General features: G+C 27.7%; 1 protein-coding gene across 3 annotated transcripts in view; it reads left to right on the plus strand.

The window, feature by feature from the left end:
• Window positions 1-18,428, plus strand: part of LOC136980206 (protein NDRG3-like) — a 29,753-nt gene extending 11,325 nt beyond the window's left edge. For all 3 annotated transcript variants that reach the window (XM_067276282.1, XM_067276281.1, XM_067276283.1), the window contains exons 2-13: window positions 6,491-6,579; window positions 11,947-12,046; window positions 12,149-12,269; window positions 12,400-12,462; window positions 12,625-12,685; window positions 12,931-13,095; window positions 13,183-13,286; window positions 13,506-13,571; window positions 16,255-16,354; window positions 16,428-16,512; window positions 16,995-17,045; window positions 17,116-18,428. In XM_067276282.1, coding sequence (XP_067132383.1) covers window positions 6,499-6,579; window positions 11,947-12,046; window positions 12,149-12,269; window positions 12,400-12,462; window positions 12,625-12,685; window positions 12,931-13,095; window positions 13,183-13,286; window positions 13,506-13,571; window positions 16,255-16,354; window positions 16,428-16,512; window positions 16,995-17,045; window positions 17,116-17,276 — 1,158 coding nt within the window. In that variant the 5' untranslated portion in view covers window positions 6,491-6,498 and the 3' untranslated portion in view covers window positions 17,277-18,428. The remainder of the gene's footprint in view (window positions 1-6,490; window positions 6,580-11,946; window positions 12,047-12,148; window positions 12,270-12,399; window positions 12,463-12,624; window positions 12,686-12,930; window positions 13,096-13,182; window positions 13,287-13,505; window positions 13,572-16,254; window positions 16,355-16,427; window positions 16,513-16,994; window positions 17,046-17,115) is intronic.
• The last annotated feature ends 767 nt before the right edge of the window (window positions 18,429-19,195 follow it).

Consider the following 19,195-nt stretch of genomic DNA (forward strand, 5'->3'; position numbering starts at 1 on the left):
TAAACATGTTCTCAAAATAACTACATAGATTTACTCTCCTGGTATTATATATATAACACAGGAAAAGTATGGCAATCGGTCAAAAAATGACCCGTAAGATTTTTACATTTTTGGACTCGGGGGACCTTTAAATTAAACGTCGAGAAATGCAAAAAAATTCGGGGTTTTTCTCTGTATGTATGAATATGTGTGTGTGGGGGGACGATTTTTCAACCACTTTGAAGCTTAATAACTCCCGTGCCTTTCGTCGAAAATTTCTTAAATTTTGCAGGGAGATTTGAGTATGGGGTTAAAATGTTTCTAGAAATTTTCAGGAAAATCGAATCATTGATTCGGAAAATATGGCCCCTCCTCCTTGTTATCTCCCGAACCAATCTGAAGCCTTAAACGTAATGGTAGCAATTATAAGAGATGAAAACAAATAAAGAATGCCGGGAAAATCCAACAATAAAATTGCCAGCATTTCATTAATGCTTTTATATTTTTTCCCAACCATAACTAATATTACTTTGTTAATTGGTATATTTTTAGAAAGTATATTTGCATTTTTATACGAGTAAGAATAGTAGACTTATGCTCTAAAATTGCGAAAATACAATTATTACAAAAACTTTTATCTTGATAAATTAATTATAATTATCTGAAACAAGTTTTTTTCCTATTTTGAAGTATAAAAATTAGTCGTTCCAGGCTTTTTTTCATATTGTTAATAATATTACAGATTGTAATGATAAAGATATAAATTTATTTTATTTATAAAGGTTTTAGTATTTCTCTATAACATTTATTTTGTGAAGTTTAATCCCTCTTTTAAAATTTATAAATTTTATGTGAATTTTTAAAATAATTCATGCATAAATGTCTAACTTAATAACAAAATCCGATTGAGAAAAATATTGTTTAACGTCTAAGAATACGAAAATTTTAATGTTTATGATTATAAAATTTTTTCCTATTGTTAGATTATTAAATTTCGTTAATATAACAAGAAAATACTTAAAATTTTAAGCCAAAAACTTTATAATCTTTAAGTAAAATGTGAAAAGATTAATTTAAAAATGTTTACTGCCACTTTAATTATTAGTTATTCCTATAATAGTAAAGTTAACATTACCTATTTACTTGTGAACAGGGCATTAACTTGTGGCCCTAAGCTATAACATATAACAGGCCCATCCTCTCACCCAAATAAATGTACTGTACATATAAAAATGCCATAAACTATAGACTATACACGAGGCCCTAAGGAATAGCTTACGTAAAGCAGATCCTGAAAGTAAAAGTCAATTAAAATTGTTTGTGGAGTAAATTGATGTGATTGTTACGAAGCATTGAAATGTCATGAAATAAATTAATTAGGTCCTACTTCTTTACCGAATTCTTATATTGATTAAAACACAAGAAGAAAAAAAAATATATTTTAGTTAATTAAATAAAGAAAATAATTCAACTACACAGGAAAAGTTTTATTTAATATAAGTGGATATTGTTAATTCTTTTACACGTCACAAAGGCAGGTTAGGAAATAATACGAGCTATTCAAAGCTTCCTGACTAGAGTTAATTACGTAATGAGTAATTATCGTACAAAGTTTTGTAAAGGCTAAGTACAAACAAAATAAAACACTTCACTTCTATCGTCTTTTGTATTATGTATCACGATTGTTATGTACGTGTGCACTTTAGGCATTAATCGTCTATTTTCTAATGGACATTTTCACCTTCAAATCGCTGCATAAATAAAACTTGGATAAAAATAAAAATAACATACGTCATACTAAAGAATAACGTCAGAAATGTTCGTCGTTTAGAGGTGGCCTTTATTGGAGGTTCGACTGTATTTTTAACATTTTGCATACAATATATATGATATTTTCGGATAGCTTCTCAATTATTCAATACGTTTGTAATTAATAATTTATGTAAATATTTTTAACACATACAAATATATATTAATAATAATTTTTAATCAAATCAAATCTTATAATATTGTTTGTCGTTTAATATGCAATATGAATTACCAAAACAGCATTTATTGATTAGATAGTGGTGCTTAAATATATATATTTTTTAGAAGTTTTAATCATTAAGATAGAGAAAAACTCTCATCTTTCTAAATCTTTAATCTATAATATAAATAAAAAATAAAATAAAACTAGTTTTATAAATGTATTTTCTTTTTTATATCGCAATTTCGATTATCGCCTGAGGAAAATCTAACTTACTTCAAAAGTTTTAAAGGAGTATGGTTAAATTTCGGTATCAAATCGATAATAAAGTATAATAAAAATAAAGTTTCTTTACTTTTTAGATATTGAATTTTCTGTAGATAATGGATAAGTAAGGAGTTACTTAGCAAAAAAAAAAGAAATTCAGCAATAAGTTGCGTAACTTTCCCGGCAAAAAAAAGTTAAAATTGTATGTGGCGCCATCTGTTACGAGATTTTTATTAATTAAAAAGCATATTGTCATTTATTATTATAAAATGACAATATGCTTTGAGAGTAGAGATAAGTCTGACCCCACTCGAGATGCGACACATGATCCTCTATCTCTCCACTCCCTCGATCTTTAACCATTAAAATTTAATAACATCAATGACCCGAACACATAAATCTCCCTGCAAAATTTGAGAAATTTTCGATAAAAGGCATAGGAATTGTTTAAGCTTCAAAATGGGTGAACAAAATCGTGCGCCCCAAACACACAAACATCCATACATACAGAACCCCCCTCCCCCCAACTATTTCACATTTCTGGACGTTTCGAGTCCAAAACTGTAAAAATCTTGGGGGAGGGGTCACTTTTCGACCGATTTTTTGCCACACTTTCCCTCTGTTATACAATAGCTGGGAAAATATAATTGTTATTAAGACAAGTTTGACTAATATAAAAACTATAATAAGGCGGGAATATTCGTTAAAACCATGTTTACAATTTAGTATACTTTTATCAAATGGATTCTAAATGAATATTTAATTAATTTCGTATACTACTAATTTTCTTAATTATCGTATTCTTAACCACAGTTACGATCGATAGAGATGAAAATATTGCAATACGAGCGGTTAAACTTTTAAAGATCCTTTTAACTTTTCATAGCATTAATAATAAAAAGAGATGACCCGAGGCATTAAATGTATGATCGAATTGACAAAAGCAATTGAAAGTTCTTTTCGGTTTGTTTGATTTAACTTATTCAGGTTATTGCTTGTGGCTGTATTTATTAATTTAAGTGGGATTTTTACATTCAACAGCACTAAACATAAATTGGCCTTAGTAAAAAAAAAAAAAAATAAATAGCATGAGATTATTTATACTTTCTTTAATGAAATAAAAATATTTTAACCGGGTATACCTGAACATATAGATGATATACCTATCAAGATTTTCATCCATACGTTTAGATATATATAGGTATACACGTACCTGTATACCTACATATATCTAAACGTATGGATGAAAAACTTGACAGGACTTAGTGCTGAAATTTTTTTAAATTTTTTACTGAGTTGTGTAACTTTCCCGGCAATATAAGTTAAAATTGTATGTGGCGCCATCTGTCGCCATTGAAGAAAAATTATTTAAATATTAAACATGTGTTGTTAAGAGTAACGTGACACTCTACTAGGTACATTCCAGCAGATGCATAGACTTTTGTTTATACAACTGCGTTCTCGTACTTTGTACCTTGTCTCCCTTTGCTTTTGATAGATGTAGTATATACAGCTTAATTGTTAGGTTAAACTCTGTGTTCTAACCGAGCAGTTGCTTTTTCACTTCACCCCACTGTCACGCCCTGCATTTATCACAAATCCTCGACATCCTTTACGTATGGAACAACAGATAATATGAGCCAAGTTTTATCTAAATTGTATGTAGTTACGTTCAAGTAAAGTTTTAAAAAGACATTTTATAAAATTAGAAGTCAAATTTCTTCCATTTTATATATATGCACTTTGTCATTCTGCGGCCATTCCGATTCCGGAAATCGTGATTTTTGACGGTAGTTTGCTCCATGTTAACCGATCCGTTGCGGGTCACGCTCGTTTGTAATGGACGAAATTGAAGCATGGCACATATTTCTTAGTACGTTAATGCCTTATGAAACGAAATTTAACTCAGTTTTAATTTATTACTACACTTAATCTGAGTAGTATATAAATTACATTAATAGAGATCGTGTAAACGCACCTATGCCTTGTTTGATATAAAATACAATCGAACCTCTAAATGGCGGTCTAAACAGTGACCACCTGTTTTTAGAACATTATTGCGTTCAAAATAACCTCCGAATAGCGGCCATTTTTCACGTTTTCCTCAGTGGCCGTTGTTCACAGGTTTGTTTGTATTAGAAATTTTATGTATTTGGTTATTTTGCATATACGTTTGTTATGAAACATTAATTTATTGTAAGTTTTTTAAAAATAATTTTGGTTTCAAATAATGAGTTGGTTTTTATTATATAATATTTATCGTCGTATTATCTATAAATTTTAATTAGGAAGACCAAATTAAGGAATTGAAGCACTGGAATCCTGATAATCAAATATAATCATCCATAATATTATTAATTAAAATAGTTAAATAGTAATGTATAAAGAACCTAAAATGTAATTTAATTAGCTTATTTAGTTTAAATTTATTAATTTTTAATTAAAATCATTAAAACTTGGAACTTAGATCTTATATTTATTACTTATTTACTGTTTTAATTTTATCTTCAACTTATATTTTACTTAAGTATTAAAGAATTATTAAATATAATTTATTAAAACGTGTATATTAAAGCAGTTATTGTAAGTTAAGAATAAATCTAAATGTAGTTTTATATATAACTTCAATGTTAAATTATTTAGGTTTGTAATTACTTATTTATTAAAAGTAAAATTATTTATTTAGAAGTATCGGTAATGTTAATCATTTGTAAATAATTTATAGAAAAAATTTTATAAATTAGAATTAACTTTAATGCTGTTGCATGTGTCATTAGAGCTTTCCTCCAAATTTTGGAAAATTTGCTCTAAATCTCTCCGAACTTTGTGTCGTATATACACTGTATACCTGGAAGATTTACCTGAGCAGGAGCACTTGAGCCTTGAACGTGGGAATGACAGAACAGTCATTTACACGTTCAAGTATATCGGACAGGTGTGCCTTTCCGGTATACCTGGACATGTGACAGGTGTGCCTGTTCAGATATATCTGCCAGATATACCGGGCTTTATAAAATTGGAATGAAATCGGAACTTCATATTATATCTAGCGAAATATAATTTATAAAATAGACAATTGATTAAAAAAAAAAAAAAAAAAAACTATTTTTCTTATTTTACAAGATTTTAATTATAAACCAGTATTTAGACATTTGTATAATTCTGTAAACGATTCTTTATTCATCGCTCTTCTCTTGTACAAATACAGCAGATACTATACAGTAAAATACAATGTAGCAACCGAATATACTAATTAGTTTGTTGTAGGCTTTAATTAAAATGATTAATGTGTTTGCGCAATGAGAAATTTAATTTTGAAAAGTTTAAAGGAAAATTCTGCTAAATACACGTTTTCATTCTTAACTTCAATTAGAAATAAAACACCCAAAAAGCTAATTTTATTACCTTTCCGAGTGTTTTATTTCTGATTAAGACGTATACCATTGTTAATTAAATTCAACTGCTCGAAAAGATTCTATTTTAATTAGTTATTTACATATTTCAATACTTTCTTTTTTTTTCTGTGTGTATGGATGTTAGTGTGTGTTGGGGTATGATCTCGTTTACCTCTTTCGAAGCTTAATAACTCCTGTGCCTTTTGTCGAAAACTTCTGAAATTTTGTAGGGAGGTTTGTATATTAGGGAAATTGATGCTGTTAAATTTTGGTGGTTAAAGGTAGAGGAAGTGGGGAGATAGAGGGAATCGCGTGTCGTATCTCGAGTGAGGTCGGACTTAATGAAGATTTTACTCGTTATTAGCATTAAAAAAATGGAATTATAATTTATTATTATCAAAATCGCAAATACTTATGAATGACGGACGGTTTTCTCTGTTGTTATATGTGTCAGATGTACCCTTTCAGGTAACCTTCTAGAGTCGATAATTTCTGATTGATAACGTCCATCCTACAGAAATCGTTACTCACAGATAACACACCCGCTTCAGGTTAATGACTATAAACTAGAAGTTATATTTAAAATTTTAATATATAAGCTTAAAAGTTATCACTTTATAAAAGAAAGTAAGATGGCGATGAAATAAAAAAACTATGAAATTTATTTAATAATTGATTTATATCCTTGCAATTAATTATAGATATACTCTAGATTGTTTGTAATATTTTTAAAACAATTAAATTCGTCAAAATATCATAGGTTTAAAATGTGTAGGCTTATAAATATTGCATATAAATCTGTATAATATTATTGTGAACTTATAAATAATAAAATTAATTATTTTTTAATGTTATTTTAATTAATATAAATTCATTTTAGGAATAAAAATGGATGATGTAGAATTAAAGAATATTGAATTACAATTCCCATTAATCAGAAGAATGTCAAAATGTGATGCCTATACACAAGTAAGCATCTTTTAACATTTATTTTTGTAATTTAAACTATAATTTAATTAATATAACAAATTATTTCACAGTATATATCTCTTATACTAATAAATAATGAATTAAATTATTAATTTAAAAAGTAATTGAGATCTTAATTATTGTTAAGAGTTATAAATGATCATTTTTAAAGATCAAATAGACTTAATTATTACAGTATATCATAATTATTGAAAGAATGTAATTAAAATCATGTGTTTTTTAATAAGTCACATTTTTCTTATTGAATCTAAATAGTGGCCATTCATTATTTACATGAAATAAGAACGAATTACGAATATAAAATGTAAATTTACACGTTAAATACTATGATGCATTTGAATAATTCTCATCTGATTCGAATATTTTCTAGTTTAAATATGTATAGAATTGTTAAAGATCAGTGTAAATATCAGTCAGAAATACGAGAATACATATATAACATATTTTAAATTTTGTATATATTTTTGTATATTTTTCTGTAATTTACTTTGTTAATCTCGCCCCTTTTGGAATGAGGTTAACAACACCAATAAAGAATAAAGGAGAGTTCGAGTGAGGACCTGAAAGTGAACGGACGTGTTTTTATGGTCTCCAATTTTCTTTTGTCTTGCTAACCCTACACTCGACCCCACGACTACGACTGCAAAATAATACGACATATATATATATTTAAAATAAAAACTAATTCTCATCCAGAACAGTTTCATCCAAAAGCATTAGGAATTCTCAGGAGTAAGAGATCGATACGTAAAGCTCATCTCCCTCACGCGCTGATTAGCCCCCCCCAAAAAAAATCAACTCATAACTCGACTAAAGTGAAATGAATTTTTTTAGTCGAGTTATGAGTTGATTTTTCCAAGAATTTTGAAGGACTTTTGAAGAATTTTATATACCTTTAGTAAGCTTATTAAGGAAGGACACATTGCTTATTTTAAATTCTAATGTAATCAATTTTATAGCAACGATATTGTCTCATTACATTCTTATATTGAAGCTGTTACTTTATATAATTACAATTACTATGTAAACATTTCTCATATTTTCTGATTCACTCTATCTACTGGGACCTTCTCTCTTCTTTCTTATCCCCTCGTACTCTTCCTTTCTTCAACTCCCTAGATCTTGTGTAAGTTGTAACCCCTAATAATAATAATAATAATAATACAGTATGTGAGATTATTTTGTTATTCTTTCTTATAATGTTATTAGGAAATATATGGTAATTGTCTCCTGTTTTCTGTATCTTGTCCTTACTACAGTAAATAGGTTAGATTCTAGTAATTCTAGCGATTATTAGGACTATTAAAAAGCTAATATTTAAAAATAATTTTAAAGAAAATAATAAATTCTTTACTATTTTAAAATTTCTCCTATTTATCCCCGTAAAGTTATAAGTAAAAACTAGAATTTTTCCTTATAAATAGTCAATAGTAGTTTTTAAATAATTATTGTTAATTCTACAGTTTTTCAATTTTTACTAAATATTGACAAATTTAATATAATATTTAAGACTTTTTTTGTAGCATAAGTCTACTAAAATCTGTCTAAAAAGGAATGCGACGATACCAGCCAGAAATTCCCATTCTGATAGGTAAAACCCGTGTAAAACGGACTCGCACGGTACTGAATATACTTTTTTCCCCGGTTTGTCAGGTTTTCCGTTTTATTAAGGTTTTATTGTATGTTTTTATTAACTCTTCTTAGAAATAGGAGATATTACTTTGTCGTAGCTACTTTCCAGACAATGAAGTTATAATATTGACAGAGGAAGAAGTGATAAACTCTCATCACCGAGAAGAGGATTATGATGCGAGGAATCAAGTAATAGCATTATGATTTAAAAATTTAGCTGCTGTTACTCTATAAATGTCCGCTTTACTCAGGTTCGTTACGAATTTTGTATACAAAAGTCATCCGTCCTCGTTAGACATATTCTGGCTTATAAGTGCATTTTACTCATTCCGTTTTAGACAGGTTTACTGTATTATATTTTCCAAAGTCTTTTCTAAACTAAAAGAATATCTTAACTTTTGAAATTCGAAACCCGAAATTTAAAAAAAAATGAACGAACATTAATTAAACAAAAAATTAAGTAAATAAATCTCCATTCACTCTATAAAAGATAATTAAATACTATTGTAGTTATAGCGGAAAATAATTAAATTAATTAAAAGCGGCAAAATTAAATAAATTTATGCATAAAATAACGAAATTTTTAGTAACATTATAATTTCTTATATTACAATGTTTCTGGTAAATTAAGTAGAATTACGCTATTATTTCGGCTAACAATATATAAATAAAAATTAAAAATTCTTAATAAAAAGCCCTTTAAAAATAGAATTTTATAAAATTATTTAAAATAATAGGTATAGATCCTTCTTTAGTTTTCCTTTCTCTGAATTTCTTTCTATAAAAATTGGTTATTCGAAGAAAAGAGAGTAAAATTAGCCTACTTTAAATTGCTTTGTATTTTTATCTGACCGAAATTTTATTATTTAAACAGTTTTTATTCACATTTAATTTTGTATTTAAAAACTTTGTATATTTACTTGCTTCTTTAATTTAATTTTCAACGAAAAACCTCAATAATATCTAAAATTTAAAAACATTCTAATTTAATTTCGTAATAAAAAGTCTCCAGGAAGAATGTAACAATAGAAATCTTTTATCGGAACGACGAAAGAATGCAAACTTGCAATTCTTTAAAACTTATCATTTAATGAAAACTTCGTATCGACTAATAAAAATGATTTTCAATGATTTGTAATTTAAAAATAATAATAATAATAATTCAGCAACGAGTTGCATAACGTTCTGGGGGGAAGTTAAAATTGTGGGTGGTTCCATCTATTATGAGATTTTATTTATTTATTTATTTAATTTATATTATTAATTATTATAAAATAGCAAAAAGTAATATTTAGAGTATAAACGAGTTTTACAAAAACAAATTGTAAATGTTAATAAAGAGTAAAGGTCTCTTCATTAAGTCCGATCCCACTCGAGATATGACATATATCTTACCATCCTTTTGACCTTTAACCACCAAAATTTAATAGTATCTATTTCACTAATATATAAACTCCCATGCAAAATTTCAGAAATTTTCGACGAAAGACATAGGAGTTATTAAGCTTCAAAGTGGGTGAACATCGTGGCTCTCCACACACACACACACTAACACCTATATATATATACACGCCTTTAGGAGACCTTGAGATGTCAAAAAAAGTCCAGAAATGTAAAAATCTTGAGGTCATATTTTGACTGATCGCCATACTTTCCTCTGTTATTACTTTTTTTAGCTGTTATAGTATGGCGATTCGGCATAAAATGACTCCCTCCTCCCAGATTTTTACGTTGTGTTTGTGGGGGGCACGATTTTGTTCATTATTTTTGAAGCTTAATAACTCTTGTGCTTTTTGTCGAAAATTTCTGAAATTTTGCAGGGAGGTTTGTTTATTAGGGGGATTGATGTGATTAGATTTTGGTGGTTAAAGGTCAAGAGGGTGAGGAGATAATGGGAATCGTGTGTATCTCCAGTAGGGTCGGACTTAAAGAAGACATTCTTTTTGTGAAAATTATAAAAGAAGAAAAATTTCAGTGATAAAGTGGCACCTCCCACACGTTTCGAATAAAATAGGCTAAAGTCCAAATTACCAAATCAATATTAATTTCGTAGTAGCCTACATAGGGCGAATTTAATGATTTTTTTTTTTTTTGTATTTTTCACCTATTACTGTAATTCATAAATTAAAATATTGCTTTAAATATAATTAAATAATAAATAAATACCTAAATGTTTTAAACTATTCTTAATTATAATGCCAATTTTTGATCATTTTATGGAATCAAAACACTATAACATAGTATTTTACTTCATTGAATCCGGTTTTATATTTGATTTTTACTATTATATAATTATATTTAAACACTGTATTGTGTAATACTAACTTAAAATATTAATTCTGTAAATAGTTTCGATGTTTGTATATATTATATAATGTTGAAACGGTTGAAAAATTGATCAAAATACAGAGAAAGATGTGTAGATTCATTGGGAAGATTATTGATAAAAATCTCCCAAAAAGACGTTCCCTGTCCCAACGATAAAATGCGTGAATGTCATTGGAAATATTGACTATAAAGTCAATATTTTCTATGTGCCTTCTGCAAATAATTTTCCAGTTTATTATGTTTAATAACATCTCTTTGTACTGAAATTGCTGAATGCATTATATGAATAACTTATCATTATCTCTCGTATTATTCAAATTCTTGAATAATGCGAACTTCATATACATATGAACATAATTAAACCTGTGTTAAATTTAATTATCATTACTATTACCTTTTAAAAATAATTATTAAGTCGAATAATTAATAAATGCTAAACGAGATATTTGAGATACTTTTTACAAAAATTATTGTACACGTGAAATATTCATTTTAAACAAGACAAACACTTTAAAATATAGGGAAAATACGTCTATATATAGAAACAAATCTATTGGAAAATGAAGGATAGCTATATCACGCTTCGTAAGTCAGTCATAGAAACCTTGCCTCATTTAGCACATATAATAATGATAATTTGCAAATTTAGTATGATTTAAACTATGGTATATTAAATAAATACATGTGATGCTGATGTTCTGGTAGAACTTATTTTGAAATTCGACCTTCCAGAATGACAAATATGCAAGGAACAATAGTAATTTTTCCAGAACAAAGCGGATACTTGAACTGGTCTTTTGTTATTTCAGTTTGAATACACGCTTATTGACTCGTTTTCCACTATTTATAGACACGAATTCAGTTTATACACCTTTTTTTTTATATTATATTGTTCTTAAATATAAATGTCAAGGGGTTTTTCCTCTGATTAATCGTTCTATATCCTGGAAACAATGATACGTGAAAATGTATTTTTTTTATTTTTTATAAAGAGCTTTAAACCACTCTATATATTGTAATTCAAAGGTTATTTTTGAGGAAATCGATATACAACTTCGTTAATCTATAAATTATAACGAATAAAATAGTACAAGAAGAAAAATAAACATGTTTTTTTTAATTAATAATTTAAATATAAAATTAAGAAAATCAATTAAATTAACATAAAATAATCATTTAAACAGGAAGCTAATGCAATTATTTAAGAAATAAATATAGGCCTGTAGTATTTTATAACATTAATTATGGATATCTTTACTTGATGACATTTATTTAGTCTATGATCTGTTTCTATAACCAATAAAAAGTGTGATAACATAATGTGAAAATTAATTATAATTAAGGCACTAATTAAAAATATTTTAAAGTAAATTTATTTTATTTTAGGAAGATAAAATAACTACCGATTTAGGAACAATGTTTGTAGTTGTTCAGGGGGATAGAAACAAGCCTGCTATTTTCACATATCATGATATTGGATTGAATCGTGAGTTGCTTGCGTGCAATAAAATCTTTTAAATTTTAAAATAATAATAATAATCGTGTATACTTTTATGTAATTGTGTATTGTGTATGCTTTTATGAACAGATGTTACCAACTTTCAAGCATTTCTGAATTATGCAGACACGCCTATCCTCATTCAATCATTTTGTATATATCACATCAATGCTCCTGGTCAAGAAGAAGATGCAATTACCCTTCCAACTGGGTAAGGTTTGTATTTAAGTAAAAAAAAAAAAAAATTTCGAGCCTTTTTGAATATATTATTTGAATTAGCAAAGAATTATTTATGTTATAATCGTTTTAAAGTGATAAAAAAATAATAATAATTTCTTTAGTTACATATACCCAACGATGGATCAATTAGCTGAGATGCTAACAGTTGTAATGGAATATTACGGGTAAGTACATATTTTACATGTACAGTAGACCCCCCTATAGCACGATAGATACGTTCCGTGTTATACGAATCCGTGTTATATGAACCCGTGTTATAGAGGGTCTACTGTAAACTTTAATTTTAAAATGAAAATATTTTAAGTATTTTAATTGTATTATATTAGATTAAAGCATTTCATAGGCTTTGGAGTTGGAGCAGGAGCTAATATATTAGCAAGGTTTGCAGTGAGTATTATTTAGATAATATTTAAACATATTTGTATTAAGTACATATTGATATTTAATATTTATTATTACAGTTATTAATTATTGTAATAATCATGAAATATAAGCTTCTTATTTAATACAGATTTCTTAGAAAATTGTCTGAAATTACGTTATAAGTGATTAGATTTTAATATTATCAGAAAGAAAAATAGAATATTTATTGTTTTATATTGATAATTTATACGGATTTTGTAATATTTTAGCTTCAGAGACCCGACTGCGTGGATGGATTGTTCCTTATCAATTGCACTTCAAATGCTGCCAGCTGGACTGAATGGGGATATCAGAAAGTAAATGCTATGAATTTACGAAATTCCGGAATGACAACATCAACACAAGAATATCTTATGTGGTATCATTTTGGAAAAGTAATTTATTTTTTTTCATTTAAAATATATATATATATATCAAATAAATACGAATTAAAACTTAGTAAAAAAATAAATTATTTTCAGCTAACAGAAGAGAGGAACCGTGATTTAATGAGACTGTTTAAATATTTTTTTAATAAATCAGTGAATCCATACAACTTAGCTCTTTTCATTGATTCTTTTATCAAGTGAGTTTATTCCCTTATAACTATTTTTAAAATTAGCATATCGGTATATTTATAAGCGAAATCTTAAATTACACTTTATGCTCTTATGAATTATTTTAATAATATTTTAAATTATTTATTTAAGAAACTTGAAATATAAGTCTATATGATAAAAATGTAAAATCAATAAAGAATAATTTTTATACAATGGGAATAAAAATTTTATTATATAAATAATAGGCGCACAGATCTTCAAATTGTTCGAGAAACAGAACCTGCAAAAAAGAAAATTGCAAGAAATTTCAGGTTGTATATATATTTTTTAAACAATAGTTTTATTGTTTCCTTATTTTTACTTGTAAAAATTTACAATATGAATTCTTAAACAATATGCAGGCTTATAATGTATATAACAGGGGTCATATCACTGATCTTTTTCAATTATTCTTTCGGCTTATCCTTTTTTTTCAATCAGCTTCCACATTTATTCTAATTAAAGCATATTTATTTCATTTCTTCGAATTATTCGAAGTCTAAAACATTTTAAATTAAAGATAAGTATGGCATGAAGACTCAAAAAGGTTCACCATCCCTGGTATATAGTATATGTCTATTGTACAATTGTAACAATTACATAATTTCAGTTATTATTTTTGTAATTTATCACTTAAAACGAGGAAACAAGTAAATATACATTATATTTGTTCGTTTACTTAAATATATTAAGGAAATAGTCAGAATTTTAACTGTAAATGAATTATCTGCGTATACATATATATAAAAGATAATATCGCTTATTCTAAATATTAACTGTTTAGTTTAGCTTTATAACTCGCTGTTGGGATTAAATATTTACTACTTTAGCCAAACTACTTCATGATTATAAAAAGAAAAAAAGGTTTATAAGCATCCCAAGAACGATCTTCGAAAGCGCTCAGAAATTCAATTCAAATATTTTAATTTATCAGGTGTTTGTCTTTGCAGACTTAGTATTCACGATATCGATTAAACTAGTATAAGTTCAGGAACTAATTTTATATACAGAGCGATCGAAAAGTCACCACGCACCTATATTACAAATGATACAGAGTGGATGCGTGGTGACTTTTTAATCAATTCGTTTTACATAAAATTAGTCTTTATATAATATTATATATTGTTTCTGGAGGGAGTAAGTATAGAATTCGAAAGTTTTCCCACAGAGAATTCGTATTGTTCGATGTTAATGAACAAAAATATGTTTTATTTATTAGAGAAGTTGCATTTGAAGCGACTTAATAAACTCTTTCAAAACTTTAAACGAGTCTTGTATATATATATATATATAATATTTCCATTGATTTTCGCTATCGAATTCTGATGATTCTGTAGAGGGCAACTTTAATTACGTAAATTAAACTAACAGATTAAACATTTGACTTAAGAGAATTAAAGGATAGTTCTAGCATGAATAACTTCCTACCAAACTTGATACTTGTGATATTTACGTCTTAAAAGTTTAAATAGCAAATTGCAGAATGTAGTCTAAAAATTATATTTATTATGAAATTTGATACAGTAAAACCTGCTCAAAGCGGAACCCGAATAAGATGGAAACTTGCCAAACCGGAAAAAGTATTTGGTACCGTGAGATTCCGGTTTACGCAGGTTTTACTGTAAATTCGACATTTCAATTTATTCTTTACATGTCATAAATTTAAGTTTTTTTGTAAGTAAAATATTAGATACGAGTTTAAACTAATTTAAACGGCAAAGGAAACATTACTTCTTAAGTTGAACGTTAAATTAACATCTTGTTATTTGAGTAATTACCAGGTTCTTTTTATTGACTGTAGAAAAAAAAAAAAAAAGCAATTGACTGAGTTAAATTGATAAAAGATTTTAAACTAAATAAATTTCATTTCTACTTTTATTTTTTAAATTGATCATACATTTGTGCTACAAAGAATTCTTTTCATTGCCGTCAAAGATTCAGGTTTGAATCTTAAATCAGCCTTTAATACCTTCGTGAAAGCTGATTCAGCCCTTCGTTTCCTATTCCTTAGGTTCTTTAGAAGATCATATAAAATGTTAAATAATTATCTCACACTCCTCTAATAGCATAACATCTATCACATAAATGATTTATATGGTCTATTCACTATCAACGGCTATTGTTTCTGGCTCCTCAAGGACTTCGCTTCGCCTCATAAATAGGACAGAATGAGACAAATTGCATATTACAATTGGTAAAATAAAAATGATTTCGGTAATCACTATGTTTAGAAGACAGAACCACTATTTATTTGTTGTTTTATTTAAACAGGCCTGTTATAATTAACATTAAAATGTATAAATAATGTAAATTTACATTTCTAATTTAAAGAATAAGAAATCCAATGTGACTTCAATTTACAAGTATTTCGATCAACGAACATACGAGCTGTTTTCTTTTTTTATCTCTTCCCCATTTACGTGGTAAAACACTCGATATAACGAATGCCGAGCAATATATACGAGAACGAAATATTCTAATCACGTGCGCGACGAAATTGAAATTCCTATGAGTAGCGATGAAATGGCATATGGGTTCCAGTCTCTATTTTCTTTTGTTTCATTTACGTGTGTCCGTTGGATAGGTGTAGTGCTATTCATTTCAACTTGACTGTGCGGCGTACTTTATCTCTACAATACAAACCCTCATATCAGTTTAAATCGATTTTATTTTATTCTTGATGTCTTAACTATTTATTTTTTACCATTAAATTTTAAAAATTATCCCGATTTCATCCCTATTTACGAGCGTGTAATTAATTGTATAATATACACAGTTTGAAGCCGTACATAATCTTACTAAATTCTTTATTATCTTACTAAAAGAATAGGGAAAATAATCTATAAATTTGATGCATATTGGGCTAATAAACATATCGATATTTATAGAATATTAAAAAAAAAAAAAAAAATTGCGACTCGAATAGCATTACATGGACATTTTCAATTGTTTCAGGTGTCACGTTTTATTACTAGCAGGAAATTTGTCTCCCCATTTAGAAATGACTATAACAATGAACAGCCGTTTGGATCCTACAAATTCGACATGGATGAAGGTAATTTTATTATGTTTCAATATATAAATTATAATAAATATTATTTAAGTCAGTATTATTTCAATAAATTTAGTTATCTGATTGTGGTATGCCATTGGAAGAACAACCTGCCAAAGTTTGTGAGGCCTTACATCTTTTTTTACAAGGTTTAGGATACGGTATGTTTCTATATAATTTACTAAATATAAAGATTAATTATTTTTAAAGTCTATAATGTTGCCTCGATGACAGCATGAAGATGGATACGCTTCACTGAAATCTCGAATTCCAATAATGAGATGGACTTTTACGGGTTTCAGTGCATAAGTTGAAGCTGTTAACATTTAAAAACGTTTCAAATTTATTCGTAAAAATAAATATACGTGTGTTGAAATCGATAATAATAATCTCATTAAATTCAGGTAATCTTAATTCAGATAATTAATTCGAAAAACTGAAGTACTATCAGTTTAAGCCGCAAAATACATAAAAATGAATTCTTACATTACGTGTAAAAGAAGTAATTATGTCTCTACAATAATCCTACAATAAAAATGAACATTTCACAGTTTTATTCTTCAACACTTTAACTGTAATTAGTCTTATTTTTCGACCAGAGATTCAATTTATTCTATAATTAAATCCATAATCAATATTTCAGCTGCCAATCAATTTCGAAGAAGATCTTCAGCAGCTTCTACTTCTTCAGACAGTAAGTTAATTATTAATATATTTAAAATACATATAATTAATTAATTAATTACATGAATAATTTCTTTAAGTTGCAAGTTTATCAGTGCTCCGTGGTGAAAATCGCTCACGTCAGAATTCCTTGCAAAAAGACTATCCTGGAAGTTTTCTTTCGTCAAATTACGGTGGAAGACAAGAAGTACATATTGTGGAAAATCCAATTAATATACATAATATATCAGGTGATCAGTAAATGCATTTATACATTTATACACGCTTGTTACAGCTTCAAAAGTAAATAAGTGGATATTAGCTATCGCTAATTTTTCAAATTGAGTCCGCAACTGAGAAAATTATTTATCTTACTGGTATAAATATGTATTATATACTGCATGAATCAAGAATTTTGAAAAGTTACATAGAGCCGGAAATAATATTAACATAGCAACGATGATTTCTACAATAGAGTTTGGCAGCTACGAAAAATATTACTCTGTGATATGTTAAAGTGAAGTTAGTATATTTAGGCATTTATTTACCACAATATATATAAATATATATATATGGTGCTGCCTGCTAATAAATAGTTGGAAGGAAAATAGACTCTGATAGTGATTATGTTACATGTTCAATAACACGATATAATTTTAAACGTAGAAAATGGAAACAGAGTTATGGCTCAATATCGGGATGTATAACTGAAAATGAATTAGAGCCAACAAAGCTTATTCGTTTATATTCGCCTATCAGCTACACTGTGGCTTTTATTTTGAGGAGTATGGCCAATTTTATATAAACCAATAAATGGCCAACTTTATTTACAAGCAGCATTGGTATGTACTGTACTGTACTTGAAATCTCTGCTTCCAAAATATCATAAACACGTCATGCCTGTAAAATATATAACGATGTACTGTACACACTTCATATACACACAAACTTACATATATATATAAATATTGTATATTTGCATATATACAATATTTGTATGTGTTGTATATAATAATATATACACACATACAAATACAGACACACGAAAACAAATACACGAAACTAAATATGTGCATTTATTTTATACACTTTATTTTATACTTGTAAGTACAAAACCTGCTGCTAGCTTATGATAACATACAAGTCCTGTGTTAAGAAATGATGGGACAAAATCTTATTTTATGCATAATTAGCTGTAAATGATAAAGGAAAAAAAACAAAAAAGTTTAGAATATATATATGCAAACTGTTGCAATATGCACTTATATGAAATGTTGCAAATATATATCTTATAAAATGTATGAAAATGGACATTAGAAATGATGATTTTAGATGTCTAGTCAGAAATAATCTATGTAGATAATTCATTGGACCATAAACAAGAAAAATAAAAGTATCTTAAACATTGTTTTCATTTTTGACTTTGTCAGCATTCCTTTGAAATCTATATATTAATAACCACGATATCCTTCAATACGGTAAATTATTAATAACTAGTACTTATGGTGACGGTCGGGCTGCATATTCTAATTTTAAAAAGTCTACTTTCAGAATGAATTCAAAATATAAATTATTTAAATTTTTAAAGTGTGAGACTACTTGAATATTGTATGTATACATCAGAAGGTCGAGTGATATATTGTTGCTCTAAGTTTATCGTAAGGATCAATCCTATCCTATCCTATCCAAATTTATCGCTCTGTATGGTAAGATTAAAAATTTTGAATTGAAATCACGTGACTTCCGGTCCAGGCTGGACGTTCCTATATTGAGTCAGAAGGTTTTCGTATCTGGTGTCGATTTTCATTTACCTAACTCCGTTCTCGAGATTAACGAAGGATAGTCAGAATGTAAGTTTATAGGACTGCAATTTTCAAACTGTAACCTTATTACATGTATTATATATGTAAATTATACATGGTGTCTCATAAGTCTGAACCATAGTTATGCTGATATTTGTTAATTCTTTCACACGGCACTGAGTAAGGAAGAATGCAAGTTATTTTGGTGGGGAGACCCGCAATCAGCGTGAAGTCGCTGAAGATTAACAGGCATCCAGACCGTTGCGTGTGATTTGAAGGAATGCTGGATATAATCTATTAAAATCTTTAGCGACTTCACGCTGATTTTGATGATAGGGACACACTGAGCGGGTCTCCATCATCAAAATAACTGGAATTC

Source organism: Centruroides vittatus, unplaced genomic scaffold, assembly GCF_030686945.1.
Source record: "Centruroides vittatus isolate TY-2023 unplaced genomic scaffold, ASM3068694v2 contig_680, whole genome shotgun sequence".
NCBI classification, from domain to species: domain Eukaryota; kingdom Metazoa; phylum Arthropoda; class Arachnida; order Scorpiones; family Buthidae; genus Centruroides; species Centruroides vittatus.